Below are 13,945 nucleotides of genomic sequence, written 5' to 3'. Positions count from 1 at the left end.
TAATAATAGAAATATTATTTAGATTTATTTATTTAATATTTATGTTAGGGGGGGTGTTAGGGTTAGTGTTATACTTAGGTTTAGGGGTTAATAAATTTATTACAGTGGCGGCGGTGTAGTGGGGGGCAGGATAGGGGTTAATAAATGTATTATAGGTGGCGACGGTGTAGGGGGGCAGATTAGGGGTTAATAAGTTTAATATAGGTTGCGGCGGGGTCCGGGAGCAGCGGTTTAGGGGTTAAGCTATTTATTTAGTTGCAGCGAGGTGCGGGATCAGCAGGATAGGGGTTAATAACTTTATTATAGAGGGCGGCGGTATAGGGGGGGCAGGATAGGGGTTAATAGGTATCATGTAGGTTGCGGCGGTGTCCAGGAGCGGCGGTTTAGGGGTTAATACATTTATTATAGTTGTGGCGGGGTCAGGGAGCTGCGGTTTAGGGGTTAATATGTATAGAGTAGCTTGCGGTGGGCTCTGGGAGCGGCGGTTTAGGAGGTAATATCTTTATTTTGTTGCGGTGGTGTAGGGGGGACAGATTAGGGGTGTTTAGACTCGCGGTACATGTTAGGGTGTTAGGTGTAGACAGCTCCCATAGAAATCAATGGGATGTCGGGCAGCAGCGAACTTGTACTTTCGCTATGGTCAGACTCCCATTGATTCCTATGGGATCCGCCGCCTCCAGGATTGAAAACCAGGTACGCTGGGCCGGAAAAGTGCCGAGCGTACCTGCTAGTTTTTTGATAACTAGCAAAAGTAGTCAGATTGTGCCGAACTTGTGTGCGGAACATCTGGAGTGACGTAAGAATCGATCTGTGTCAGACTGAGTCCGGCGGATCGAAGCTTACGTCACTAAATTCTACTTTTGCCGGTCTCTAGCCTTTGATAACTAAGGCGAATCAGCCTCGCCACAAATAGGCTGTGGCATTCCAGCGTATTTGAGGTTGACGGCTTGATAACTACCCCCCTAAATATGTTGTTTGTATAGGTAGATTTTTCTTAGTATTTCTTTATCATCACCTCTATCCGACAAACCAACCCCTGAATTTGTTCCTCTAACTTCTCTCAACCAATCTTAGCCCAGTGTCTTTTTTTATCTCTTAGTTTTCAATTTCTCTGAACTTTCCATCCCTCTGACCTCTGTGTTTCCCTATATTGCCTCCTTTCCTTTGACTTTTATCCTGCATCTCTCCCTTTGCTTATCATTTTATACCTCTGTACCTTTCCACTCACCCTTTCATCTTATGCCTGTTTTAGCCTACACGTTTCTCTCTCTGAACCAAATCTCTTCCCCTATTAACCCTCTCTTAACCTTTCGGTCCTATGTCCTCTCTACATTTGACCTTTCAGCCCCTCTACCCTGCCCCCTCTCCCTTTGACACCTATCTGTTTAAGCCACCTTTCCCTGTTACATTTCTCATTCTGACTCTTACCTCTGATCCTTGCCTGTCTCTTTTTTTTAATGTTTTCCTCTGTCTGCTCCCCTTTGGCTTACCTTTCATTTCCTCTGGCCAGACTCTCACTCCCCCATGTTTCCCTAAATGGGGAATATTTCTCATTGTTTTATCCCTCTTCCTCATTTAACTCTCCCTCTAGCCCTTTTATTGTCCCCCCCCCCCTCTCATTCTCATTCTCCCTTGGATGTGTTTCACTCCCGCTTGCTTCTGACCATGTGACACCCTCTGTTCCTCTAAATTTTGTCTCCACCCTTAGATATCACTGTTACCTTTATCCCTCTGGCCATTCTCTCACTTGACCATCCCTTTCCTGTTGGCCCCAAATTTATCCTTCATTTGATCCATATTTTTATAGCTCTGACTTCTCTGACTCTAAACACATTCTCTGTCCCTCTGATTCTTTCCACTGACTTCTCTACCAGTTTGGCACAGTTTGGCTCCTCTTTTTTTAAATTTCCGTCTTTATCTCTGTCTATTGCTTTTGCCTCGTTCTCTCTTTTGATCTCTCAAACCCGTGCCTCTTTTCCTTTTGACTCCATAACTCTCTTATATTATAATATGTGTTTTTAAAGGGATATGAAACCATTTTTTTTTCATTGAGCATGTGATTTTAAACAACTTTCCAATTTACTTCTATTATCTAATTTGTTTTCTTCTCTTGGTATCCTTTGCTTTAAAGGATACCTAGGTATGCTCTGGTGCTGTTGATTGGTGGCTGCACATATATGCCTCATGTTATTGGCTCACCTGATGTGTTCAGCTAGCTCCCAGTAGTACATTGCTGCTTCTTTAACAAAGAATACCAAGATAATGAAGTTAATTAGATAGCAGAATTAAATTGGAAAGTAATTTAAAATGGTATTCTCTATCTGAATCAAGAAATATTTTGGGGTTTAATGTTTCTTTAACAGTGTGGTTTTGTGAATACCTCTATTTATTCTTTGATACATCTTTCTTTTTCTTTACTTCTGTCCTCCACTCTGCCCTCCGTTTCTCACTTTCTCTGAGCTTTCTACCATTCTAAATTCTCCATTTTTTCCTTCCCTTTGGATCTTGCCTCCTTTCCTCTGACTTATCTTCTACTGAGCCCTGTATCTTTCCCTTTGAGCATTCTTTCTCCCTCAGACCTCTTTATCCCTCTTATCTTCTCCCTTCTGATTTACCCTTCCCTTTAACACCTCTGTTATAAGCCCCTATATTTTTTCCTCTTACCCACTCTCTTGTTTCCACTATGACCTCTCTCTTCTTCTTGCTTACTGTACCATGTACCACTATGACCTCTCTCTTCTTCTTGCTTACTGTACCGTGTACCACTATGACCTCTCTCTTCTTCTTGCTTACTGTACCATGTACCACTATAACCTCTCTCTTCTTCTTGCTTACTGTACCATGTACCACTATGACCTCTCTCTTCTTCTTGCTTACTGTACCATGTACCACTATGACCTCTCTCTTCTTCTTGCTTACTGTACCATGTACCACTATGACCTCTCTCTTCTTCTTGCTTACTGTACCATGACATGTCACTAACTCTCCTTATCACCTCTCCCTCATTCAGAGCTGGCACTTCCAAAAAAATGAAAAGATGTGCTGCTTTTTTCTACCTTACTCCCAGCTGTTTTCCAAAATAGTCCATGTGAAAGGAGGACAGGCAGGCCAAAATAGGACAGGTGATGGGGAACCCACTATGCTGTATGACCAATGTTATTGGTCTGGGTTTTTTTTAACACGATGTACATATGTTAAATAATGTGTGAATTATTTATTAAATTGTAATCATTATTATAATCAACAACAAATATACTTTGTGACTGCAGAGAAGGATTTCTTCCAACTGAGTACACCTCAGAACAAAGAATAAATGGTGTCAGCTTATTTATATACATATAGCTATATATAAATTTTATTCAACTAAGGCAAAAAAATAATCATTCATTACTTCTCTCTGACAAATAAATATAATACATAGCATAATATATACAGTCTAGAAAAAAAACTATACACGTGTTATTGCAGCTGAGTTTTAAACACTTCAATTTCAATTTTAGCACATCAATAAATAAAATCTGTTCCAATTAAACGGACAAGCGATGCTCCACTCCAGAATACTTTTTGCAGATCTTGAACCAGAAGTTTAATAGCCAAATTTCTCCATTTACTTTTTCTACTATAATGAACATCAGCAATACACAAATTAATAACAAACATTGCTAAAAAAATAACTATAGTTTGTCTTGTTTTTTATAATAATAATAATATTATTTCATAGACTGAATCTCCTTGATGCTTTTCACACACAGTATTTCCAAAAGCAAGCTGTGGAAAGACAAAAAGTCATCATTAAAATAAATATATAAATATATTTAAACAAAGGATAAATATGATATAGCCCAATTAGTCTGACCCTTTTTCTTTCTAAAACATGAATTTAAAACAATGTAAAAGCCCTGATATTGATAAAGTTTGTTAGATTTTTGCATTACAAATCCGTATTTGGTGTGCATAAAAGTCCTGCATTGCTGTTCAGGAAACATTGTATTATGGTTGCATCCATGGCTAGTTGTGGGCAGAATTGTAATCAGTCAAGACGCAGTGGTGCCTTTGGTGCTTGCCATAAGAGCAACAGGGGACTTCTGTATAAGGCAAGCATGCAGGATGTGCCTTTGTACTGTAGAAACTTTAATGCCACTAATCCTCAGCCTTATGAACAGGTCTTACATTCCTTTTCTGTATCTGACCCCACTATTTCTGCTGAGAGGCTCTTCAATGTAACAAATAGCCTTTCTGTAAATAAATATTTATGCAGATTTTTAGTGTACCAGCTACCCTCAAACTTAAAGAATTCCTTGTTCTATTTATTTTTAATAATACTTTCATCCTAAAAATGATTTAATCTGTTAATATAGTCAAAGGTTTTTATAATACAATCCTTCTCCATTTTCTTTTAAAATGTAGTCATTATTATATCTTGTGATTTTTTTTTTGGATGTGCAAATAATACATTGAACTAATTAGATTTATAAAATATTTTATATTGTTTATATAAACTTCCTTGAAGGATATGATAGTTTTCATATTACTAGTTTGGCTATGACTCCTTAACCATTAATGGATAAAGCAGAGTTTAGGATGAAGTGAATATAACATTTTGTGGCAGTTAAAGTCATGAGTTAGATGAAATATGTCTGTGAATCTGATGCACACCTCGTTTGTTAGGATGTGAGGATGACAGTCCGTCCACAGCATAGGATACATCTGCAGACTTCCCTTCCAAAAACTGCTCCTTTAGTTTTTCCAGCTATCAAAAATATAAGAAAATGTTATTTTAGTTGTCAGACTGAATTAAATGAATATTAATATTAGTTATGCAACCTAATTTTATTTCTGATTTTTTTTTATAAGCATTATTTCATTTTTTTTATTTTATTTTTATTTTGGATCCAATTATGAAATTGTGCAATATATGTGTTCACTCATCTTAAATTAGAATAGCCTACAATTATTGTTTCACCTACTGTTCTCTTCCATTTATCTCACTGTAAAGAGATTTTGAACAATATTTACTGTTTAATATGTAAAGGGACATGATACTCAAATGTTGAAACATTTAAAACTGATGCAGCATAGCTATAAAAAGCTGACTAGAAAATTTTCACCTGAACATCTCTATGTAAAAAAGAAAGATAATTTAGCTCAAATGTCCTAAGTGTTTGCACCCCACTGTAAAGAAACTTTAAGCAGCCAGTCAGGATGCTTTTCCCAGGACTTGCAAGGGAGTGTGCATATGTCATATGCAGGCACAATCATGTTAATTTTCTATTCAGTTTAAAGGGACAGTCTACACTTATAACAACCTTAGTCCATCCATTAGATTCTTTTCCGATTTTCATTACTCACCCCTGCAACCATATCGAGTCATCTACCTATCCAGAGTTATTCGCAATGAAAAGCTATATTCCGACGGTTTGAAATGGCCGCTCTTCTCCGCCTACCCAATACATCACAAACTCTCTTATTTTCCACTGTCCAATCAAAAATTGATCACTTATTAAAATACTGTATTGCGCTTTTAGTGCTTCGCACATGCGCAACGGCTCTAGGAACCAACTATCTGAACCAAACTTTCTCTCAATGTTTCTGCCGCATTGAAATATCATAAGTACCCGTTATTATGCGTTTGTTTATTAAGAGTGTTTGATAATCGCTACAAAGGTGGTAAGATTAGCAGTTGAGAATTACCTAAAAGAAAATTCAGAGTGTCAGAATTGCTGCAACTGCGGAACCGCAAACATAGGGAGCATTTTTGGGTTTGCTTCGATAACACTGACAGACTTCCGGTTTCGAGCTGTATCTCATCTCGCATGCGTATTAGAGTCCTATTACGTCACTCGGTGCTTCGCGCACAAGTGTTTTAAGGAAGGAGAACCACTCGATAAGGTAGGAGGAGAAGCTATTGGGAGGAGTTTGGCGGCCATATTTGATTAATAAAATATAAACCTCTTTTAAGAAAATGTGGGTGAGTGAACAATTGAAAATACGGATGCAGGGGTTCAATACAATGGTCAGCCAGAGTTTGTAGCTATGGACTAAGGTTGTTATAGGTGTAGACTGTCCCTTTAAGTAAATTCTATGAAATTTCATGAGATCACAGCAAAGGCAAAGCATTACCTCAGCACTACTGATGCTGATTGACTGCTATTTTTTTTTTCCAACTTGCAGCTGAACAGCAGCCGAACTATAACTGTTTACACAACACTTACTCTGGTGAGCTGATGAGAAATTTTGAGGTAAAATATCGTATAGATATGCTCAGGTGATATTTTGTTTTTACAAGTGATTTAGCATATGAGTATTATTTCACATTAAAGGGATATAAAAGTGCAAAAAATGCTTAATGTGTTGGATCATTTTATTATTTAACTGTTTCTTGCATTTTAATTGTGTTTAACCCCTAAACAGATGTTAAATACATAGTTAAAATAAACCCCAGAGCAGCAATGCAATCTGGGAGCTAGCTGAACATCTCCCTGTAGTGCATTGCTGCCCCCTAAGCATACCTAGGTATGCTTTCCAACAGGCAAAATGTTACTGAATTTTAAAAGTGGTTTGTTATTGACTAGAGCAGATAAGATGAGTAAAATGTTAATAAAGTCTCTTTCATGATTCAGACAGACCATGCAAAAATGTTCGTCTATTGCCCTATTTGTTTTGTACTCTTGTTATCTTTTGATGAGAAACAAATAAGGTGGACTCAACAGCAGTAATGGACTACTACAATGCACTACTGGGAGGTAGCTGTGACTTGTGGCTGCACATATATGCCTCTTGTCAGTGGCTTACCAGATGTGCTCAGCTAGCTCTCAGAAGGGCATTGCTGCTCTCTCAACAATGAGAATGGAGAACATTTGATAATAGAAGTAAATTGGAATGTTGTTTTAAAGTGTATGCTCTATCTAACTCATGAACTAAATATTGTATAGGTTTTATGTCCCTTTAAAGCTCCTCAGCCTACTTAGATATCCTTTTAAAAAAATGATAACAAGAGAACAAAACAAGTTAGATAATAGTAGTGAAATGGAAAGTTGTTTAAAAGCACATGCTCTATTTGAATCATTAAAGAAAAAAATGTGGGTTTCATGTCCCTTTAAGGAGAAGTTCCGGTTTTTGGGCCCTCAACAAGCACAGAGCTGTTTAAAGGGTGCTGTTTCGTTGAGTGCATCACTAGTGATTTCTTGTTACACTAAGTATATTTACTCTACCTACAAATGCAAAACCACACACCCTTGTGCATCTGAAAATGCTGCGCTGAGTCTGTCCTATTATGACTACTGCTAAAACAAAGGAGAAACCACACACCAGGAGGCAATGCTATTGTGGTCTCATTTCTAGATTTCATGTTTACCTATATATGCATAGGACCATTAATTGTATGTAAACTCCATTGGTATGTGTCCTCCAGTTCATTCTCATTTCATTATTTATAAGGAAAAACGTTTTCCAGGGAACATTTATAGTTTGTTTTAATGCTAGTTTTGTACTTTTAATGCTGCACATTGTTTCCAGGTTAAAACAAAAACAAAAACCTATGGCAGTATGTCAGTACCTAATTCTGCTCCCTCTGTTTCAGCCCTTGGTATTGCAGCCAGAATGGAGACTTTTTACCCTATTCAAAAAGTAACTTTTTTTCTCAGTGGTTTGTGTGCAATTTAATTCATATATTCATATTCATATAAAATAATGGGCATTCTGGCCTCTCAGCCTCCAATTGTGCCCATGTGTGTTTAGCCTGATTAAGTTATAAGATAGCCAATTTTAGCTTGACAGTTATTTCTTCATATTACTTGTTTATATTCTAATCACTCATAGGCATATTATATATATATATATATATATATATATATATATATATACACATACATACATACATACATACATATACACACACACACACATTTTATGTTACAGTAAAAAAAAACACCCACCACACCCCCCAAAATAAAAAAACCTAACACTAAAAAAGCCTAAACTATCCATTGGCCCTAAAGAGGCATTTGTATGGGCATTGCCCTTAAAAGGGCATTTAGCCCTTTTACTGCCCTTAAAAGGGCAATCAGCTCTTTTACAGCCCATTAAATCCCTAATCTTAAAAAAAAATTAAAAGTAAAAAAAAATCCTAAGACTAATGCCCCAAATAGATGCTCACCATTCCTGAAGTCCGGCGGTGACGGTCTTCTTCCAGTCGGCTCCATCATCTTTTATCTTCATCCGGAGCGAAGGTGGCATGGAGTGGAGGTGCGGAGCTGTGTTCCCGATGCCTGGATCCTCAGCGTCGGTCCTCAAGGGCGACGGTCCTTGGAGGTGGTCCTCGGCGGCGGCTGTCCTCAGCGGCGTGGACACTCCTCATCATGCGATCATCAGCCGCACACTGAAGATTGAAGGCAAGGTACCCCATATTTATTGGCGTACCTTGCATTCCTATTGGCTGAAATTTTGAAATCAGCCAATAGGATGAGAGCTACTGAACTCTTATTGGCTGATTTGAATAGCCAATAAGATTTCAGTAGCTCTCATCCTATTGGCTGATTTTAAAATTTCAGCAAATAGGAATGCAAAGTACCCGAATAAATATGGGGTACCTTGCTTTCAATCAGTGTGTAGCTGACGATAGCATGAAGAGAAGCCTCCACTCCACCGAGGAAAGTCGCCGCCACCGAGGACCGACTCAGAAGACCGTCACCGTTGTTTTCCTCCGCTGAAGATCCAGGTATCTGGAAGACAGCTCCACACCTCCGCGCCGCCTTCACTCCAGAAGAAGATAGAAGATGATGGAGTCGCTTGGAAGAAGACCTTTTCTGCTGCACTTTAGGAACAGTGAGTATCTATTTGGGGCTTAGGTTTAGGCTTTTTTATTTTAATTTTTGGGTGTTTTTTTAGATTAGGGCTTTTTGGGCTTGAAAAAGAGCTGATTGCCCTTTTAAGGGCAGTAAAAGAGCTGAATGCCCTTACAAATGCCCCTTTAGGGGCAATGGGTAGTTTAGGGTTTTTTTGGGTTATTTTATTTTTATTTTGGGGGGTTTGGTGGGTTGGGGTGTTTTACTTTTGGGTGGGACTTAGTATTTTTTAGAGGTAAAAGAACTGTTTAACTTAGGGCAATGCCCTACAAAAGGCCTTTTTAAGCGCTATTGGTAGTTTAGATTAGGGGGTGTTTTTATTTGGGGGCTTTTTTATTTTCATAGGGATTAGGTATAATTTTTTTATTTTTAATAATTTTGTTTATTTTTTTCTGTAATGTTAGACTTTTTTATTTTTTGTAATTTAATGTAACTTTTTTAAATTTTAATTGTAATTTAGTATTAATTGGGGTTAATTTAGGGGGTGTTAGGTTAGGGGACTTAGTAATTAAATTATTTATTTGCGTCATGTTTTTTTGGTGGTTTAGGGGTTAATATATTAGTTAGGGTTATTGTGATATGGGGTTTTGGTGGTTTAAGGGGTTAATAGGTTAATTAGGTTTATTGCGATGTGGGTGTTTGGTGATTTAGGGGTTAATAAGTTAATTAGGTTTATTGCAATGTGGGGGTTTGCGGTTTAAGAGTTAATAGGTTAAATAGGTTTATTGCAATGTGGGGGGTTTGCGGTTTAGGGGTTAATAGGTAAATTAGGTTTATTGCGATGTGGGTGGTTGACTGTTAAGGGGTTAATGTTTTAATTATGTTATTTGCTGATTAGGGGTTAATTGCTTTATTATTTTACGATGTGAGGTTAGTTTTTTGTTGTTAAACTTCGTGTGGGCGGTTACGTGTTTTTATTTTTATTTCTTGCGGTCGGTTAAGTGTTTTTTAGTTATTTCGTGCAAGTGTGTGTTTTTTTAAGGCTTCGGGTTTGCCTAAGCTGCATCCAGGGAATTCTGAAAATGGCAGGGTGGTAAAAGAATCCACCAAAGGTGGATTCTTTCACCACCCTCTTTTGAAATCCACCTGGATGCAGCTTACGCTGCATCCAGGTGGATTCTTTTGGCTGTGCGCGCAGCCAACATTCCTTTGAGGATGCGTGCACAACTGGCGACGGATGCGTAAGCTGCATCCAGATGGATTCTTTTGGCTGTGCATGCAGCCAACATTCTTTTAGCTGCCTCGCGCAGCCAACATTCCTTTGAGAATGCGTGCGCAACTGGCGACGGTGACGGATGAGTTACAAACGCGATTATAGTATAGATTATGTTACTTTAATTGCCTGCCTGTTGTATAATTAAATACATATCTTTCAATCATCTGATTATTATGTAATTTATTACTAAAGCTTAATGGTATATCTCAGCCAGTGTGAGTTAAGGATATTCTATTGGTCAAATGATTAAACAATTGAGAATACTTTTATCAGATGGGCAACATATTCATTACATACTGTATGTATTGACAAATGTATGGCACCTTGGCTATAAATATAAATAATAATATCTTACCTTTTCCAGTTGTTCCAGTTTGTTTTCAAGTTCAACTTCTGTAAACCAAATAAATATAATTGCTTATAGTTTTTGTTAACTGAATAAAAACAGCAACTGATAATAACTGCAAAAATATAGTAGCACTGACTTATGCTAATTTCTACAGAGCTTCCATTTGCACCTGTAACTAATTACACACACATTTTATATGGATTTATATGCAGCAAACTTCCATTGGGATCAAATGTAATGTTATAGCTCTCTACTTGGCCTGACCTTAGCAATAATGTAGCAATTGTTACCTCTTTCTTCTCCTCTTGACCTTTGCAATAATATAACAGTTGTTTTATATCTCTTCTTCTCTTGGTGTTTGCAATGAAAACTTGATGAAAAACCTCTCAGTGCCACTTCAATCAAGTATTAAAGTAGTAAAGGGCCACTTGCAACTCCTGCTTTATAGACTTTCAGAGGTTTTTGTAGCCACATATTTTATTCTGGTGCAGGAAGACATGGCTTATAATACCTCGTTGGTCCTACATAACATGTTCAACTGCCCTTTTCCTTTGCAAATTTCCCAAATTTAGTATTTTTTGAGGGGCCCAATGTGAAGCTAATATTATTTTACATGACTGCTAAAGTTGTCCTGTCACTGGAGTACAGACAGAGTAGCATCATGCTAGTATCTTTCCAGAGAGATCTTGCTATTCATAGATTAAAAATGCAGACCCCCCATTCCATTCTATTAGCATTTGCCAGACAAAAACTTAGAGTTTGCCATATTCAGCTTAGCTGGTTCTCTTCTTTTTCTTTGGCATTCCAGTCCATTAGAATTGGCTCCATTGAAATGAGCTAATCTGCCAGAATTATGAAAATAATATAACAGAAATATTGTTTTTTGTTCTATTCTGATAGGGTAAATGTGAGAAACTATAGGTCTTTTTGTGTTCATTAGCAGGGTTTTTGGGGGTTTCCACACAGCTACATAGAAGCAAAATATGCATGGTCAATGCAGTAGTAAAACATGGCTACCACTTAACTAAATATTGATTATGGCTTTTATCCTCCAAATTCTTAATTCCAATCATAAATTCACATTCTGATTGTCATATTTTAGTTGTGTAAAATTTTCATAGTTTAAAAATGGAATTTGAGCTGTATTTTTATTAAACCACAAAACTATCATTTTTTTAATAGGTTAGCGAAACATAAATAAAAACTAAGCTGTTATTTAAAGGGATATGAAACCCAAAAATGTTTGTTTGTGAAATCCAGCAATTTTCTTATGTGGTTTGGACAGAGCATACAATGCACGTGCACGCTACTGAGCTTTTTTTGGCGAAATATACCAAGAGAATGAAAAAAAATGATAATAGAAGTAAACTCGAAAGTTGTTTTAAAATTGCATGCTCTGTCTGAATCATTAAAGAAAAATTTTGGGTTTCATACCCCTTAAAAACGGTCCCAATTTGGTTTCATGAGGTCAAGTTTGTTAAATTAACACAATAACACATGCAATATTATTATTGAAAAGTGTGTTCTGATTAATTACACACTGCTGTTAAATTCTCTCAAGAAGTTTATGTAGTGCGAAGGCCAATTTGGAAATCCTCTTTTCCAATAGATTAGGAAGGCCTCACATTTCAAAACTCAGAGAAAATCACACATTTTCTAGTGTATTGCAATATACCTAGGAGCTACAATCTTGCAGAAACATCACATTTGTCAACAGTTTATAGCAGACGTGCACAAAAATAAAAAAGTAAATATATCATAATCTAGCAAGCTGTGTGTTTCCTTGTTTCTTCACTGTCAATTATGATAACCAAATCTCAGGTTAAAAACAAAGGTAAAAATATATTCTGCACAAACAAAACAAAACTATGACATAAAAAAACAATGATTCAGTAATGCGCCTTTAAAACTTTAAGGGCCAGATTACAAGTGGAGCTCTAAATATATTAACGCTCCACTGACTAATGCCAGCGCATGCTAATGTGCGCTGGTATCACAAGTAAAGAGCAAAGCGCAAGCGAGCTCACGTTCGCATTGCTAGGAAGCATTGCGCCATAGGCTCCTATGGGAGTCTCGTTCTGATGTGGTCAGAGATTATTTACATATTTATTTATGTTATTATTTGTATATACACATATTAACACATAAATATATATGTACATAGTCATATACATATATATTTACTGAGAACACACACTTACCATAGACCACAATGTAAAGGCACTTTTCAGTGCTGTTTTTTTTTCTAACAGCCTACTCCCACCAGCTTTAGACCCCAAAAACTGCCTAGTGCAGTTATTTTTTTATTTAAAAAAAAAAAGCTAGATTTTTATAATAAAAAACTATAATGCCCTCTATTTTGAGGGCATTTGTGAAATGTTTAGAAAATTAACCAGAGATCTAACCTTACGGTAGCTCACGGTAGCAATAAACAGCCACTTGTAATGGGCAAATTTGCCAGTTTGCAGGAGTGCAATAATTTTGCGTTACACTTGTAATCTAGCTTTAAATGTGCAATACAGGTAGGTTTATATCTGGTGCATGCAACAGAAGATTACATAATATGCAGTATATATTCTAATCTTTTTCTACAAAATGTTCATTAACATCTATGGGAAAATATGAAGATAGATAATTAGATAAGAGTTTCTAAAATATGAGAATTATACTTCACAATCAGTAGATCCAAGTTCCATTTGATGTCTGGGTATTCAGAATTTATAACATACAGAAATTCTAGGGATACAGCTTTTTAAAATGAAACTTATTTTACTTTTATTCTCAAGCTCATAGAATAAAATGCAACACTCATAAATTAGCGTTAAATTAACATTTCTAGTGTTGCCAGTTTAAAAGTGTGAATATTAATATCAGAAACATTCTATTTAGCCGACACAGCTCTTTCCATATCACCATTATATTTACACTAAGGTACTAAGCACTATCTTGTGAAAGACTAATATTGCTAATTATTAATGCAATTTGCACTGAGATTTTCTCACCAAAATGTGATGGTCTTCTTAATGGAATATGTTTATTCAAGAGGAATGTAAGCAACATGTCCTGCTGATTCATCTCATCTTTCTCAGGAAATAGTTCATTATCTAGAAAAACAGGGTTCAGCAAATATAATAAAATAAAGCAAATCATAGAAATGTAACAGAAAAAAGGAAGTTCATATCAATTAATTCCATAATTATAACATTTGTATATATTCAAAAATAAATACCATAATTTGCATTATGAGAAAAATATATGTTATATTTTTATTGTGAAACCAATTAAATACAATACATAACTAAAATAAGTGTAAAGCTAAAAAGAAATATATACATATATATGAGTGTGTGTAAACCTCTAGATAACTCTAGGGAATGTGGGGTAAAGATAACTACACACAAGGATAGCAGCAACGTTTCGGGGTGTTACCCCTTAATCATGTGAATAGGTATTCACATGATTAAGGGGTAACACCCCGAAACGTTGTGGACTTTTTTCTTGTGCCATAATAAATTGGTTATAATTTATGCTGCTGCT

General features: G+C 36.5%; 1 protein-coding gene across 2 annotated transcripts in view; it reads right to left on the bottom strand.

The window, feature by feature from the left end:
• Positions 1-3,324: 3,324 nt before the first annotated feature.
• UTS2B (urotensin 2B) overlaps positions 3,325-13,945 on the bottom strand; it is a 340,141-nt gene continuing 329,520 nt past the window's right edge. For both annotated transcript variants that reach the window (XM_053710235.1, XM_053710236.1), the window contains 4 exons: positions 13,411-13,512; positions 10,415-10,452; positions 4,657-4,750; positions 3,325-3,768 (listed from right to left, as the gene is read on the bottom strand). In XM_053710235.1, coding sequence (XP_053566210.1) covers positions 3,743-3,768; positions 4,657-4,750; positions 10,415-10,452; positions 13,411-13,512 — 260 coding nt within the window. In that variant the 3' untranslated portion in view covers positions 3,325-3,742. The remainder of the gene's footprint in view (positions 3,769-4,656; positions 4,751-10,414; positions 10,453-13,410; positions 13,513-13,945) is intronic.

This window comes from Bombina bombina, chromosome 4 (genome assembly GCF_027579735.1).
Source record: "Bombina bombina isolate aBomBom1 chromosome 4, aBomBom1.pri, whole genome shotgun sequence".
In the NCBI taxonomy this organism is placed as follows: Eukaryota; Metazoa; Chordata; class Amphibia; order Anura; family Bombinatoridae; genus Bombina; species Bombina bombina.
The sequence above is the reverse complement of the archived record's forward strand: the minus strand, read 5'-3'. Positions and strand labels throughout refer to the sequence as shown.